At 35.7% G+C, this 16,949-nt stretch overlaps 2 protein-coding genes across 4 annotated transcripts; both read right to left on the reverse strand.

The window, feature by feature from the left end:
• Positions 1-1,370: 1,370 nt before the first annotated feature.
• LOC132615371 (uncharacterized) lies at positions 1,371-5,351 on the reverse strand. Of its 3 annotated transcripts, none has more exons than XM_060329974.1 (4): positions 4,948-5,351; positions 2,710-3,557; positions 2,553-2,616; positions 1,371-2,231 (listed from the first exon to the last, which is right to left on the reverse strand). In XM_060329974.1, exons 2-4 carry the CDS (start codon positions 3,122-3,124, stop codon positions 1,703-1,705), a joined length of 1,008 nt encoding a protein of 335 aa, XP_060185957.1. In that variant the 5' UTR covers positions 3,125-3,557; positions 4,948-5,351; the 3' UTR covers positions 1,371-1,702. The 3 variants fall into 3 exon arrangements, with proteins under 3 accessions (XP_060185957.1, XP_060185955.1, XP_060185956.1); XM_060329972.1 differs by lacking the exon at positions 4,948-5,351 and adding an exon at positions 4,584-4,941; XM_060329973.1 differs by lacking the exon at positions 4,948-5,351 and adding an exon at positions 4,584-4,941 and having other exon boundaries at positions 2,710-3,571.
• Positions 5,352-7,584: 2,233 nt separating this feature from the next.
• On the reverse strand, positions 7,585-12,120 carry LOC132613643 (uncharacterized). The gene is made up of 4 exons (XM_060327762.1): positions 11,201-12,120; positions 8,964-9,789; positions 8,805-8,865; positions 7,585-8,415 (listed from the first exon to the last, which is right to left on the reverse strand). Exons 2-4 carry the CDS (start codon positions 9,682-9,684, stop codon positions 7,887-7,889), a joined length of 1,311 nt encoding a protein of 436 aa, XP_060183745.1. The 5' UTR covers positions 9,685-9,789; positions 11,201-12,120; the 3' UTR covers positions 7,585-7,886.
• Between the last annotated feature and the right edge of the window lie 4,829 nt (positions 12,121-16,949).

Below are 16,949 nucleotides of genomic sequence, written 5' to 3' on the forward strand. Positions count from 1 at the left end.
AGCTTATAAGCTGTTTCCAGCTTACAAGCAAAAAAAAAAAAAAAAAAAGTTGGGCTAATAAGTTGGGGTAGCCCAACTTATTTTTTTTGGCTTATAAGTTGTTTTCAGCTTATAAGCTGTTTTAGATAAGCTAAGTCAAACATGCCCAATTATTTTTGTAAGCTTATTTTAAGCACAAAATGAATTTAAGCTGGCCAGTCAAACACTCAAAAAAGCTAAAAACAGCTTATAAGCAACTTATAAGCCAATCCAAACGGGCTCATAATTTCTAAAACTAGAAAATACCCACATGTTACATTTCATTACAAGTCAGAGCCAAGTCTAGAGTATCGCTTTCTTTTTCCTATTTTTACTTTTTCTTTAAATTGACATAAGATATTTTAAAGAGGAAAAATACGTAATTAGGGTCCACGTACGGAAAAATTACTGATGCAACCTTTATAATTTTACGTTAATGCAGTAAAGTGATAATAATTTAACAAATAATGGAATATGGAAGATATATAGTAGTAAGCATTTTAGGGAACAAAATTAATTATTTTTCTGTGCCAAGCAACAGGAATATTACAGTATTTACATTACTAACTGGCATTCCAAGAGAACACAAATATTTAAGTTGGGCATGAACTCACACTTGAGGGACAAAAGATGCAGCACCTTTGTTTCCCAGAATCAACATTGTTAATTAGCTCTGCATCATAGAGCTGTATTCATGGGATTTCCCAGCGCGAATCCAGATTTAGTCAGACTCCAATATGAGTACCGAACACTAGGTGAGAAATCAAAAATAGAGAGAGAGACTTGTATTCAATAAGGACTAAAGTTATATATAGTGTAAAGATTTTCACACTATCAACGTAGTTTAACTTGTGATTGCAGGTAAAGTTTCAACTGATTCTTCTCAGAAGGCATTGTCAAACAAGTCCAGCAACAGGCAACAGTGGAAAAACACCAGAATTTTTTTTAGGGCATATTGCAGCCATACTAGATCATGAGGTAATACATTTCCAGCTTCGAAAATGTTTAACAGATCTCCCATTTGAACCCATCTTAGATTCTTTCAACTTTGAGCTTCTTCAATAAAACAATTTTGACATTAATGTAAAGAGATCATACATCAAGAAAGAAAAATTGACTAATCATCCATTTTTCTATCATGAATCTCCCAACTTTATTTACAGCAGCAGCACCTATGATCCCCTGTTGCTGCCAGAACTATATTGGCCTTAATTTGAACATCTGTTACATTTGGTTTTTCAACAGTATCTCATATCTCGCTCGTGCCTCATGAAAACAACTACATATTTTCATCAGTGAGATGAAAACTTTTGACCAAATACTATAATACTATCAAATTAAATAGACAAAGATGACTAAGTATATTCATTGAACATTCACACAGATCAAGAAAATTGCTTCAGTTTGCACAAATTAGATAACATATTACTAAAAGGCTTGCCTTTGCCTTCGGAATGCATTTGTTTTTCTCTGTTTTGCTTTTTCAAATGCTGCATTCATCATCACTTGACAAACAAAAAATCCTTGTAATAAGAAGTCGGAAAGGCATGGAAGCGTCTGCTCTGTAATCAATGTCTGCATTAGTCTGCTACAACATCACTTGCCATAGAATGCATATTGCATGTGAAATTTAGCTGAACCTAAAAAGCTTCAACTCTACCCCGTGAGCCGAAAACAAAGCTATCTATGTACATTTGTGACATTCATCTCTCAGAGCCAAGTGTCTAGCAGCTTCATTGGCTTCTTCATACACATGGTAAACTGCACAAGTAATACGCTCCACCAAGTCAAAAATTTCTTTCAACCTGGACATGGTTATTTCATTTGGCTCAGGGCGACCATGAACATATTGGACAAGGATAACATCATCAGATTCCACAATCAACTTTTGTGCATTCGGCTTTCCTTCCATGCATCGGACTAACCCATTCCTCAAGGCCTCCAGTCCAGCAATCACATTGTCTTCAACATGAATGGTACCATTATACCTACCTAAACACATTCCAGTTTCATCTTGAAAGACGCCACTAAATCGTCCTGGCTGATCACCTTCTGTACCGATCCCATAAATATTTAGCTTAATCCAACCAGGAGGAGGAGGAACCGAGTTGCATCTTAAACGACGAGGCCCATGATATTCACCAAATATTGCTGCAAATTCCTCATTAGTCATATCGCTTTGCATATCTTCCAAAAATTCTTCATCGAGATACCTGCAACACGAAAGTTAGAAGTTACATCTTTAGGGATGAAGCACACCTTGTAAGAAAATATTCTAAAAGTACTTAGCATATTCCAACCAACAAAATCTAGATTCTCCAAGTAGCTCTTAAATCATTTGCATGTGTAAAGCACATCTTATCACGAGGGGAAAGAAATCAAACAATCATACACATGGAAAAAGTAAAGGCTAATGACTTCAATGATATGCTAATTGGTAGCGCCATCATTTCTCAGAATCAACAGAACTAGACAGTGAACTGCATTCGATAATTAAAAAAAAAAGTTTAGTAGCTAGTCTCATATCACAGTACCTTTGCATATCCAACCAAAAACGTTCCAATTTGTCATTTCTTTTAAAATTTGAAATTTCCGTCACTGAATCAACAAACAATAAATTTGTTCAGTGCATGTATCATGAGACCACCAATAAGTTCTCCAACTTGAATCAAGATGAAAGAAATTCAATACCAGGCAGTGAAGTTTCCATGTCAATGTTGGGATCCACGTCAAAGAAATGCCAAGCAAATTCTGAGAACAAATGAGTAAATATCTGATTATAGCTAGCCTTTATGTCAATCTCTGTTGTGAAGTCGAGGATTCTCTCTAGGCGTTGCACTACTTCTCCATTCAAATTAGATCTTTCTGGATTGAAAGTAAATGGTCGAATACGGGTCAATGAATGGCGAAATGAGTTTGTCAGTAGAAATATCTGGTTAATGCAGGCAGAAGACCAGTTTGCTCCCAGCAAGTTGCCAATATGATAATAATTAGGATGAGGCATGTAGAACATTGTTGGTCTCCGAACTTGCCTCTTACAATTTTCATCAATGGTCAGAACCTCAAAACCCAGCTCCTTGAAAACTATGATATCAGCCGGAGACATTCCAGGATCATATACTTGTATATGGCCAATCCAATTGGAAAAATCTCGTTTTAGTAGGAGAACTATGGCAAGCTGAAACTAGGAACGTAAACTGTATTCCATGCTTCCCAAAGCATATATTACAACCTGAACATGTGAATAGGAGCCTAGAAGGCGAAATAAATGTTGTTGAAAAGCTTCATTCCGTTCGAGATCGAAGCGCATTCCAGCATACAGTTCAGAGTTCTCAACATTCTTCACCATCAGTTCAATCTCTTTAAGCAGCCTCTCTGCCTCATCTTGTATGTGATAATCAATATTGGACTCCATATTCTCACCATGATTCATCTTTACGCTCCAAGTTCAGGTGACGTAGCACCCTAGCAGCTTAAACACTATTTGAAACAGCTAAAAATGCAGCAACTCTCTCTTGTGTTCTGGAGTTAAAACAAACCTGCAAGTGCAGAACTGAATACAAAATCAGTAGCAGGCTGAAATACTTTTCAGCAAAAAGAAAATAAGCATTTCTCATTATCTGTAGAACTCAAAAGTACAGAATTGCTAGCCGGTGGAAAGTAGCTTGTCGCCCAAAAAACATATGAATAATTAACCTAAAACCCCTCTAACTCAACCTCTTAAACTAAAAATGAATGGCTGATGTAAAATATATGTATAATATGTGTATAACCATGTATAATCAGTATATACTCTATGTATACCGGCTAGAAAAAAGTAAACAGTGAATGGTCGGCTATTTGCGTAAAGATTCCAAATCATTAGAGTATACTTGCTGCACATCAAATGCTGATTGTTTGGAGCCACAAGATATTTCAAGAAGCAACTCACTTGACATTTTCTCTATTATAAGTTGGTTCAATTGAGATGAAAGAGGGCAGTGAGAGATAAAGAAGAATATGAACATACCCCCTTTCTTTAACCCATTCAAAACCAATTGTATGATTCGCAATTATTAGGTTCAAAAACCAAGTTTTTCTGAACTCAACTTCTTCCATATAGGGGTGCTCCAGTCACCTACTTTCTTTAACCTATCCGAAACTAATCAGGTAGTGTTTGCAATCGTTCTAGTACAAACACAAGCTTTTCAGAATACAATTTATCCCATCTATGTTGATCGGTCTCTCCAAAAATGTTGCAGCACCCGTGTTGGATACTAAAAAAAATGCACTACTTTTGAAGTATGCAACACTCACCCTTCAACATTTTTTAAGAGTCCGAGCAACAAAGGCTATATCAACTGCCAGTAAAAATTCACAAAGAACTATGCAAAAAAAGAAAATTGATTACTCTGAAGTGCCAGCTCACAAATCAAACCCAAAGGGAGAAGATGAATTTTTATGATCTCCTCTTTTCGTCTAAAGTATTATGGAGTTTGTATTTCAGCTGGATACCTTTACTAATTAAGGGAATAAACACTTAATTCATCAAAAAAATGAAGTGGCAATAAAAGAACTTAGTTTACCTCCCTACAATACGGAAAGCCTTCTGACCTATAAGTATAGACATAATGGAGTTTTCTGTGATAGAAAGTGCTTTAATCCCCAAAGTGGGACTTTCCAGGGCCAAGCTGGATTAGTTGGGCTCCGAAGCGGGTACCGGAAAGTGAGTGGAAAAAACAAAAAGGAATAACACTTTAACCTTCTCAATGGATAAATTCGTAGGGGTGTATTTTAGCAAAAAAGAAATTTGTTATGCCCGAAACTTGAGTTGCAGAACTTTCACGTTAAGGGGCTACTTGTATTAAGTGACAAATTTGGTTTCTACACAGACAAATAAATGGAGAGAGGATCTTCTGAAAACAGAAAATTATAGGGCGATGTAAATACCTTAGGAAATGATAGATCCTTCAGTCGAAAAGGGTCAAATATACCCGCGAATTATTAGAAATAAGTCAATTTTACTCTCGGTTACGTTTGGCTAAAACATACCCTCTAACTATCCGTTTTCCCTGATTTGCAGCAACAATTGGCAGAAGGGTATTTTTCAGCTATTCGGCTAGTTTGGGGGCATTTTTGAGCTAAAAACGTAATGGCGAGAGCATGTCTTAGCCAAAAACGTAACGAAGGGTAAAATAGGTCAAGGGTATTTTTGGCCCTTTTCCTTCAAACAATCACTATTTCTAATGCAATTTAACACATACGATTTAATTTCACAACCTGTGAGAAAAATAAATAAATAGTATATAAATAAATACGAAATATGAGAGTGAAAGAGGAGATACTGACAACAGTTGAAGACTAGGTAGGCGTTTGGACATACGATTTCATCTCAGATTTCATCTCATGAGATGAAATCTCAAATCATCAAAAAAGACATAATTTGAGATTTGAAATCATGATTTCAAACAATATAAATGTAAAATTTGACTCATACGTTTATATTTGGTAAGAAAAGACGCATAAGTTGGTAGATATATTTATCAGTCATGTTTACCAACCATTTACATTTAATATTAATGTGCAAGTTGTTAAAATATACTTACCAATCATGTTTACCACGTGGGAGGATTATATTAAAGAGTAGTTACATTACTATTCATGTTAAATTTTCCTTTTTATTGAACTAAAGTTTGATCAATTGATGTTGTATTTTTTAAAAAGATTTTCTAGTAGAGTATTAATTTTATTATGAACTATAATTTACTCATTTGTTAAGATTGTATAAGAATTGAGAAAATTTTGATGATTTTCAAAACTTGTGGGGTTTTTATGTTTATAAAAAAAACTGCAACTTAAGAAATTTAAATTGCGTGTTCAAACATGATTTCATCTCATGATCACTCTATGAATAGGTCAATTCTCTGTGACCTCCCACCGTTCACGACATCCCTTGCTTCTCGCAAGAACGCCAAGAACATCGGGCATTCCTATTCCGAAAAGGCTAGCTGCTGATTTCACTCAACCTCTCCTCGGCTCACTCGCAGCCCCGTGTTGTCTTCCTCCAGTTGCCCCCACCCAATAGCCAATAGGCCGAAAAAGGTTGGGTTGGTGTTCAGTCTACCCACCTAACTCACTCGCGGAAGAGAAGAATAGATCCAACATCGACATATAAACGAAGGTAGATACTATCCCCAGATGTGTGACGAATGAATAAAGAGGTATCACAGGCACGGCCACGGAATCCCTTTAGAGCACAATACCTATGTTGGGCTGACTAAGCCAACTATCCTACAGGGCTCCTCTTGTGTCGGGTTAAGGCTCCATTTCCATATGGTAATTGAAGTCAAACAAAAAAACATTCTGAAATGAACCCACATATAAAAGTGGGTTGGTCTGCAGGATCTTCCGCTGCTTTTGTTGTTATTGCTCATGTCCAAACGGCTCCTAGAAGTGTAGCTCAGCTGCTAACCCTCAGTAAAATGGTGCCTTGAAGTGAGATACGAATCTACGCGAAGGCTTTAAATCAGTAAGAACTTTTGGAATTATAGTTGTTTTCCACTTCCAAAAACTTAATCACACAAAATCTATACAAAAACACTTTCCACTAGGCATTTAATTACATTTCCGCGCAAAAAGAGTGGCAAGTTTTAGGAGGTGGTGGAGATTGGAAAAAGCGCGCTAAAGAACCAATGGAGTGCAGCTCCAATACTAAACTAAAGGTGAATCTACTCCCTCTCCTTTTTTGTCTGAAGTATGGGACAGATATTTGATTGGATATAAAATTGGGTCATTTGCACTTTGCCCCTATTTTGTTGTGCTGGTCTTTAATTTTTGCCCCTCAAAATAATTTTTTGTATCATAATATCCACAAGTTATGCCCCGAGCTTTCAAAGAACTTGTGCTGCTAGATATATGTTCGATTTTGAAGGGCAAACCAAAAAAATCTTCTATAAAAAAAGAAATATAAAAAGGCGTTTGACTCATAAATTAATTTTATAAAAGTTAATTGTATTAACTCTTATTCTTAATACAAATAATTAAATGAATATTTGTAAGCTTCACATATCTTTTTTTATATTTGTTTCGATGTAAACCATGGACTTCATAACAAGCGGGTTAAAACAATGAAATTGGGTCTCAAAATTACGCTTAAACTATGCGAAATAGATCACTCTTACCCTTTGTCAAATTTTAGGGTTAAAAATGATGTGGCAGTTAGTTTTTTGGGATCACGCTTGTCCCTCAAAACTGAATGAACTTCACCTCAGATATGACAGCATTAAAAGAAAATTGAGATGGAGCTCCAGCTTGGGCAAACCCCATTCCCTCAATAAAGTCACATTAAAGTACCAACCTTAAGCACACACATTTCCCTCAACTCCAGTCTCCATTGTCCAGCACCACCTTATGCACAGGAGCTATATTGACCTTAATTTGCTCCTGTAGTTTATTTGATTTTTCAACAATTTCAAATATCTCACTCTCGCCTCAGTGAAAACAAGGTACATATTTTCCATTCTTGGGCTGTAAACTTCAGTTCAAATAGTATAATATTGTCAAATTAAAGAGGCAAAGAACACTAAATACATTCAATGAACATTAACATAGATTGAGAAAATTGCTTCAGTTTACACAAATTAGATAACATATAAGGCTTGCCTTTGCTCCGGAATGCATTTGTTTTCTCTTTTTTCTTTTTTGTTGCATTCATCATCACTTGAAAAACAAAAAAACCTTGTACTGAGAAGTCAGAAAGACACAGAAGTGTCTGCTCTGTGATCCATGTCTGCATCAGTCTGCTGCAACATAAATAGCATATGGCATATGAAACTTAGCTGAAACTAGAAAGCTTCACCCCTACCCCGTGAGCAGAAAAACAAAGCTATCTATGATCGATTGTGAGGTTCATCTCTCAGAGCCAAGTCTCTAGCAGCTTTATTGGCTTCTTCATACACATAGTAAATGGCACAAGTTATACGTTCCAGCAGGTCGGAAATTTCTTTCAACTTGTACGTGGTTATTTCATTTGGCTCAGGGTGACCATTAACATATTGGACAAGTATAACATTATCGGACTCCACAATCAACTTCTGTGCATTCGGTTTTCCTTCCACGCATCTGACTAACCCATTCCTCAAGGCCTCCAGTCCAGCAATCACATTGTCTTCAACATCAATGGTACCACTATACCTGCCTAAACACATTCCAGTATCATCTTGGAAGATGCCACTATATCGTCCTGACTGGTCACCTTCTTTACCAATCCCACAAACGTTTAGCTTAATCCAAGCTGGTGGAGGAGGAACTGCGCTGCATCTTAAACGACGAGGCCCACGATATTCACCAAAATATTCTGCAAATCCCTCACTAGACCTATCACTTTGCATAGCTTCCAAAAATGATTCTTCAAGATACCTGCAACACTGAAGTTAAAAGTTACATCTTTAGGATGACGTACACCTTACCCTCGTATGATTCCTTCAGCTCACTTCTACAGTTGTTGTAAGCAAATAATTTTGAAGTACTCTGAATAATGCAACCACAAAGATCTAGATTCTCCAACTAGCACTTAAATAATTCACATGTATAAAACACATCTTATCATGAGGGGAAAGAAAGGAAACAAGCATACAGAGAGAGAGAGAGAGAGTGAGAAAGTAAAGGGGTAATGACTTAACGATCTGCTAAGTTGAAACACCTTTGTTTCCAGGAATCAACAATTGACAGAATGAGCTAGCTCTGCCTAAGAGAACTGTATTCAATAATAAATGGAAAGTTTGGTATCTAGTCTCACATCTAATTACCTTTGCCAATCCAACCAATGTCGATCTCCGTCTTCTCTTTCATGTTCTGTGATCTTAGTCACTGAATCAACAAAATAAAAACATCTGGTCAGTGCAAGTGTCGTAAGAGCAACCAATAAATTCTCCAACTTGAATCAAGATTAGAAGGAAATTCAGTACCAGGGAGTGATGCTTCCATGTCCATGTTGGGACCCACGTCAAAGAAATGCCAAGCAAATCTTGAAAATACACTAATATAGATCTCCTCATGGCTAACTTTTATGTCAATCTGTGTAGTGAAGGGGAGAATTCTCTTTAGGCGTTGCAGTGTTTCTCCATCCTGATTACGTGTTGAAATACGGGTCGCCAAACAGCGTAATGAGTTTGTCAATAGGAAAATCTGGTTAATACAAGATGAAGACCAGTTCGCTCCCAACAGATTTCCGATAAGATAACTATATGGAACAGGCATATAGAACATTGTTGGTCTTCGAACTAGCCTCTTACAATTTTCATTAATGGTCAAAACCTCAACACCCAGTTTTCTGAAAACTAGCATATCAGCTGGAGACATTACAGGATCGTATACTTCTATATTGTCAATCCAATTGGGAAAATCTCTCTTTAGTAGGAGAACTACAGCAAGCTGAAACTGTGCATCAAAACTGGATTCCATGCTTCCCAAAGCATAGATGACCACCTGAACATGTGAATGAGAGCCTAAAAGGCGAAACAAATGTTGTTGAAAAGTTTCATTCCGTTCGAGATCCAAGCGCATTCCAGCATACAATTTAGAGTTCTCAACATTCTTCATCATCAGTTCAATCTCTTTAAGCAGCCTTTCTGCCTCATCTTGTATGTGAAAATAAACATTGGACTCCATATTCTCACCGCAATACATCTTTGCACCCCAAGTCCAGCTTGATGTTGGTCTCTAGCAATTAAAACACTATTGAAACAGCTAACAATGCAGCCACTCTCTTGTGTTTTGGAGTTTAATATAAACCTGTATGTAGAAAAGAATATTACTCCAAATCGTTAAGAGTATACTTCCAGCACATTAAATGCTGCATGTTTGAAGCCACGTAGATATTTCAAGAAGCAACTCAGTTGAAATGAACATGCCCCTCCCTTTCTTTAACCCATAATTAAGTCAAAAACCAAGTTCTTCTAAACTCAATTTCTTCGATTTAGATGTGTCTACAAATTCACAAAAGAACCTTGTACTAATGCGAATCTAATGCAAAGGAAAAAAATGGAATTTTTCTTTTAGGATTTTCCTTTCAGTCTAAAGTATTACGGAGTCCGTAATTCAGCTGGATACTTCTACTAATTAACAAGCAATTCAGCCGCAGAAAAACAGTTTCTCTACAATAAAGAATTTCTTCTTACACTATAATAAGGATATGTAAGATGTGGCCTTATTTGGCATGTGCCAATTTACTTGGTCACAAGTGTTTCTTGGAGCAAAAGTTTGGTGATGTGGAGGAGAAAACTTTGGTCATTTCTCTTTCCTTTTTTACCCAACTTGGAGGCCAAGTTTTGTCCCTATAAAGGAGGGTACTTGTCCAACACACCAATTTGAAAAAGAACAATTAGTTGAGTTTGTTTTCTTCTTTATAGAGAGTTGTGTTGGAAAACACTTGTGTGAACCCTTTCTCTTGGGGTTTTTGGATATTAGTGTATTCTAATTTTGTACTTTCTTTTCTGTTGTGTACTATCCGTTGGTGTTAGTAAATTTGCTCCTCTTTTGGTTGTGGATGTAGGTCAAGTTGACCGACCCACGTTAAATCTTTATCTCCTATTATCCTTGTTATTTTCTTTAATTGACTGCTTTGTCTAATTCGCAGTATCCCGGACACCCGATCCTAACAAGATAGACATAATGCTTTGACCTTCCTACAAGTAAATTCGTAGGCGTCAATTTTGCTGAGGAATATTTTTATGCCCGAAACTTGGGTTACCGAATTTTCCAGCTGGGCTACTAGTATCAAATGACAAATTTGGTTTCTACATAGACAAATATATGAAAAACGAACTATTAAACAGAGATGAGTATAGGGTGATGGAAACATACAGGGAAATGGTAGATCCTTCAGTGGAATTCAAACAATCACTATTTTGAATGCAAATTAATGGAATCCTCACAGAACATATACGATTTAACTTTACAATCAAACTTCTTTATTTTGACCATAAATTTGGACATATAGTCTTAGTTTTTAGAAAAAAATAATTTACATATTTAGAAACTATACAAGAGATACTATAAATCAGAATAATTAATAATTTAAAATATTTATACAACAAACATACATTTTCTTATTTGACTCTCCAAAAGCGAAAAGTATCACACAAATACAGACATAGTGTCCAGTAAAAGTAAGAAATATGAGAGTAAAAGAGGAGATAATCACCGGAAGTGTGGGAGTGTGCCTCGAGTCGTGATTGAAGTAATTGCTTTCTCTGACCACATCCACCAACACCGTAGCGATATGAATCTATGCGAAGGCTTCAAATCAACGACAACTTTTGGAATTGTAGTTGTCGTCAGCTTCCACAAAATTCAATCAAACAAAATCTATACAAAAGACTTCCCACGAGGTCTTTTTTTTTTTTTTTTTTAAAAAACAAAAAAGAAACCCCAAAAATTTGAGGAAATCCGCAGGAGAGGGGATAGAGAGAGCTCTATCGGGAAAGAAGAAATATATAAGAGAGCAAGGCGTCCAGTAGAGTAGGCGGCGAGATGGCTAAGTGTTGGGCATAGGAGGTGGTGGGAAAATAACGCGCTAAAGAAGAACCAAAGTAGTGCAAGTCCTCGATGGGTGCCATAGCGGCACACCCCTCGATGTCTCTTTTTACACCGGCAGCAAATAGGATTATGAAAAACCCTCTTCCTCACATTGGTCTGAGCTGGGATGTTAGTGGTACTTGAAGCAGGGCTTGATGAACTACAGTCGAAGAATTGAAAAATTAAAACTCTCGGAGTCTGAGAGTTCGTCTCTGGGGTCCCATCAATGGTATCCCTCGGGCCTGAAGTTGTATTTCTCTTAGTAGACATTTTCTGAAAGAATGCAATGCGCATGAGTCAGAATAACTCCTGATAACTCTATCTGAAAGCAACACACCGATAATGATTAAATTCACATCTTCTTCATACCCTGAGATGAGGCGTATTTGGTAGATTGGGAAAGAACACATGAGTTCGAGTGATTTCTGAGAACACAGCTCTAATGCACGATCTAGAGTTGAAAGAAGTGGGACAAACTTAAATGTCTTGGTGGTCAACTATTTATATGTGTGGCGCGCACACACATATAAAAGTGACCCCACTGGACACGGTTTCATAGACTCCCTAAGACACTTGAACCTAGGCTCTAATACCAAGTTTTATCACGCCCCGAACCATGGCCTGGACGTAACACGACACTCGATGCCTGACTGCATGTGACCGAGCGAACCACATGGCTTGCTGAACTATCATGAGGCATAACATAAGCGGAATATAACGTGAATGCATAATGAGCCTTTATAAAATATGGTAAGTCATAATACTTAATAAAATACTTGTTTAAACATGAGTGAGCCAAAATGGCTATACGACTCCAAATGTCTGACGTGACATAACTGACTTGTCTAGTCTATGAAACCTCTATCATGATCCAACTGGAAAACATACTTACTGGGACAAGGCCCCCAGCATACCTTTAGATGCATAATTAATCATAAAGCAAAATTTGACTAAACCCCGAATGAGATGGGGCTCACTAATAAGCTGATACGAATGTTGTCCTACTGAGCAGATATGTCGTCCTGTATATCAGTACCTGCATCGTGAAATGCAGGCCCCCGGGCAATAAAAGGGGACGTCAGCACATTGAATGTACTGGTATGTAAAGCAACTGAAAGAAATAACATGGGACATGGAATAACATGATAAGAACTGAAACTGAAAACCTGGAGATGAACATGAGCATGAGTACATATGTATATATATATATATATAACATCAGTAAAAACATGATAAGTAGGGAGAGCATTTCATAAACCGACATATGATAAAACCACGTGGATACGTGGAGTCTGGTACCTCGCCGGACCAGTTGAGCCCCTATACCTTGCCAGGGTATAAGGTAGTAAAGTACCTGATGGAACCATTCAGTGTAAAATTAAGGTATCGTCCTAACTAGGCGGAGCGATCCTTGTCCTATGGTGGCTACATAGTTTCAGGCTATCTGAGCCTTCTCGGTAATGCGTGCAACTCCCAAAAACATAAACATAATATAGTTGGCTAAGAAGCCATGACTTTCGTGAATTAGCTTGTAAATATGGTTTCATGAAATAGCTTGTAAACATGTTCTTGATTTATAAGTAATACAATAGTTCATAATCATATATTTGTAATTGACTTGAAAACATGCTTGTAACTTGCAAAATAAAATCATAAAGTTTCATATGAACATAATGAGAACACATGAGGAAGAATTCAGGATTCATGGATTAAGCTAGGGTTCCTAATAACCGTAATGGAAGATTAGGAATACAACAACGAATATAGATACAAACTTCATGTACATAAATACGTAAATACGGGCTACCAATATGTTGGGTTTAATGCCCTAAGATTTGAATTTCATGATTTTCAAGGTAACGAAGCATGGGGAAGAACATAGAGATTCCCACATGTGGATGGAAGTTCTACATACCTTAATTGTTCCAAAACTTGAATTAAAGACTTGGATTTTGAAGAAGATTTCCTAAATCTTGATTCTTGAATCTTGAGATGGGTTTTCTTGAAAACCCTAGATTAGGAATGATGATTTCTTGTTTAGATTACAAGGATATATGTTAGAATTGAGTTGGAATAATTAGAATGGACTTACCTTGGTGTTCTTGATGTTGGAAGAGAGTAGGAAGTCGTTTTAGGGTTTGAGGGAGTGAAAAATAATGAGTTGAACTGATATGGACGAATATATAGTGTTCTGGAACATTGCAATTTACGTCCAGCAAAATACTGGCCGTATTTCAGTTTACGGGCCGTATTTTGCCCCATGGACTGCACTGCATCTCTTCAGTAAAATGGCCATAACTTTTTGTACAAATGTCCGTTTGACCCCCGTAAGATACCGTTGGAAAGGTATTTCAATGCTCTACAACTTTCATCAAGGAAGTTTTCCCAAATTCCAAACACGGTTTGAAATACGGGCCGTAAAGTGAAATACGTCCGTATTTAACCCTATGACCTCAAAATGTCAAATTCCAGAATGTTCAGAAATTCTTGGTTTCAGTTCACGACTTGGTTTACGGCCCGTAAAGTGAAATACGATCACTGTTCATGGGCGTAAACCACCATATCACAACTGAACGGAAAACATTCAATTCCCACATTCTTTATCTGATTTTCTAAGTTTAGGATCGTGGTCAAAACTTTCGTTAAAGGCACGGGGTGTTACATTACATTACTATTCATGTTAAATTTTCGTTTTAAGTTTAATTAATTGATGTTGCATTTTTTAGAAAGGACTTTTAGTAGTGTACTAATTTTGTTGTAAACTCTTATTTGCTCATTTAGTAAGATTGTATAAGAATTGAGAATGTTTTTATAGTTTTCACAATTTGTGGGTTTTTTATGTCTATAAGAGAAAATACAACTTAAAATATCCAAATTGCATGTCCAAACATGCTTTGAAACCATGGTTTGAAACCGTGTTTCAAACCATGTCCAAATGGAGCCTTAGAAAGTTGACAATTCAAACATTCAACGTGTTAAATTTAAAATCACAAGATTCAACGTATTTTTTGCTACTTTACCCATCTTTAATTTAAGACCACAATATTTAAAAGTTTCTTTATTTTTTAGATTCCGTGTCAAGTCAAACTAAGAAACACATAAGGAACTCAAACTAGAAACACAAAAGGAAATGGTAGATCCTTGAGTCGAATTCAAACCATCACTATTTTGAAAGCAATTTAACGGAATCTTCACGGAACATATACGATTTAACTTTATGATCAAACTTCTTTTATCTTGACTGTAAATTTGGACATATAGTCTTTGTTTTTGAAAATATAATTTATATATTTAGAAACTATACAAGAGATACTATAAATTAAAATAATTAATAATTTAAAATATTTAAAGGGCAAACATACATTTTCTTGTTTGACTCTCCAAAAAGCGAAAAATATCACATAAATATAGACAAAGTATATAGTAAAAGTAAGAAATATGAGAGTAAAAATCACCGGAAGTGTGGGAGTGTCGCAATACCCGGCACAAGGTCTACTTAAAAGACAAAAATTTGAGGAAATCCGTAGGAAAGGGAATCCGCGACTTAAATAGGACAAAAAAAAGTTGAATTAAACTAGTACAATAAAAAAACACATTAATAGGTTTCACGCACGAAATTCGTGCGTGAATGTTATGATGTCATTATCCTTTTCTTTTTCTTCTTTATAATACACTTCTACATTTAATAATAAGTGATCCATAGGTTATTCATACATCCATTCTTCTTCATTATGCCATTTTTATTACACCTTTTTTATTAGACTCTTAAGTTTTAATTTAACAAGTATCTTTTTATTTTTTGGGGATTGAATAAGCATCTTAACTATAATTAAAAGGCTAAATTATTGAGAAGCACTTTTAACTTTTGTTATTAAAAAAAGAAAAAGCTATCTCTTCACAATGAAGTAATTGCTTTCTCTGACCACATCCACCAACACCGTAGCGATATGGATCTATGTGAAGGCTTCAAATCAACGACAACTTTTGGAATTGTAGTTGCCGTCAGCTTCCACAAAATTCAATCAAACAAAATCTATACAAAAGACTTCCCACGAGGTCTTTTTCTTTTTTTTTTTTTAAAAAAAACAAAAAAGAAACCCCAAATATTTGAGGAAATCCGCAGGAGAGGGGATATAGAGCTCTATCGGGAAAGAGGAAATATATAAGAGAGCACGGCGTCCAGTAAAGTAGGCGGCGAGATGGCTAAGTGTTGGGCATAGGAGGTGGTGGGAAAATAACGCGCTAAAGAAGAACCAAAGTAGTGCAAGTCCAAAACTTTAGTACTCCCTCCGTCCCATTTTAGTTTCTTTACGTGATATAATTTGATTAGACATAAAATTTAAAAATAAAAATAGAATTTTTAAAATTTGTGATCTAAAATAAACTATAAATATTTGTGTAATTATCAATTAAAGGAGAAGTTTTCAGTTAAATTATTTTTAAATATAGAAATATATCATTTTTTTTTAAACAGACTAAAAAAAAGTGTATCACATAAATTTGAACAGAGAGAGTATCTTACTTTCCTCTTTAGTCCATTTCAAAAACAGTTTCTCTTTCTATATTTAGTAGGCGTTTGGCCATGCGTTTTCACTCATGATTTGAAACCATGGTTTTAACGCTTTAAAATATAAAATTTAACCTATAAGTTTATATTTTATAAAAAAACTCATAAGTTGGTAGATATTTTTAACAATTACCCCCATAAATCATTTACCAATCTCATTAACTTCCACCAACCTTTATTTATATCTACTAACCTTTAATTTATGTGGGATGATTATATTAAATAGTAGTTACATTACTATTCATGTTAAATTTTCGTTTTAAGTTTAATTAATTGATGTTGCATTTTTTAGAAAGGTCTTTTAGTAGTGTACTAATTTTGTTGTAAACTCTGATTTGCTCATTTAGTAAGATTGTATAAGAATTGAGAATGTTTTTATAGTTTTCACAATTTGTAGGGTTTTTATGTCTATAAGAGAAAATACAACTTAAAATATTCAAATTGCATGTCCAAACATGCTTTGAAACCATGGTTTGAAACCGTGTTTCAAACCATGTCCAAATGGAGCCTTAGAAAGTTGACAATTCAAACATTCAACGTGTTAAATTTAAAATCACAAGATTCAACGTATTTTTTGCTACTTTACCCATCTTTAATTTAAGACCACAATATTTAAAAGTTTCTTTATTTTTTAGATTCCGTGTCAAGTCAAACTAAGAAACACATAAGGAACTCAAACTAGAAACACAAAAGGAAATGGTAGATCCTTGAGTCGAATTCAAACCATCACTATTTTGAAAGCAATTTAACGGAATCTTCACGGAACATATACGATTTAACTTTATGATCAAACTTCTTTTATCTTGAC

Source organism: Lycium barbarum, chromosome 10 (assembly GCF_019175385.1).
Source record: "Lycium barbarum isolate Lr01 chromosome 10, ASM1917538v2, whole genome shotgun sequence".
In the NCBI taxonomy this organism is placed as follows: domain Eukaryota; kingdom Viridiplantae; phylum Streptophyta; class Magnoliopsida; order Solanales; family Solanaceae; genus Lycium; species Lycium barbarum.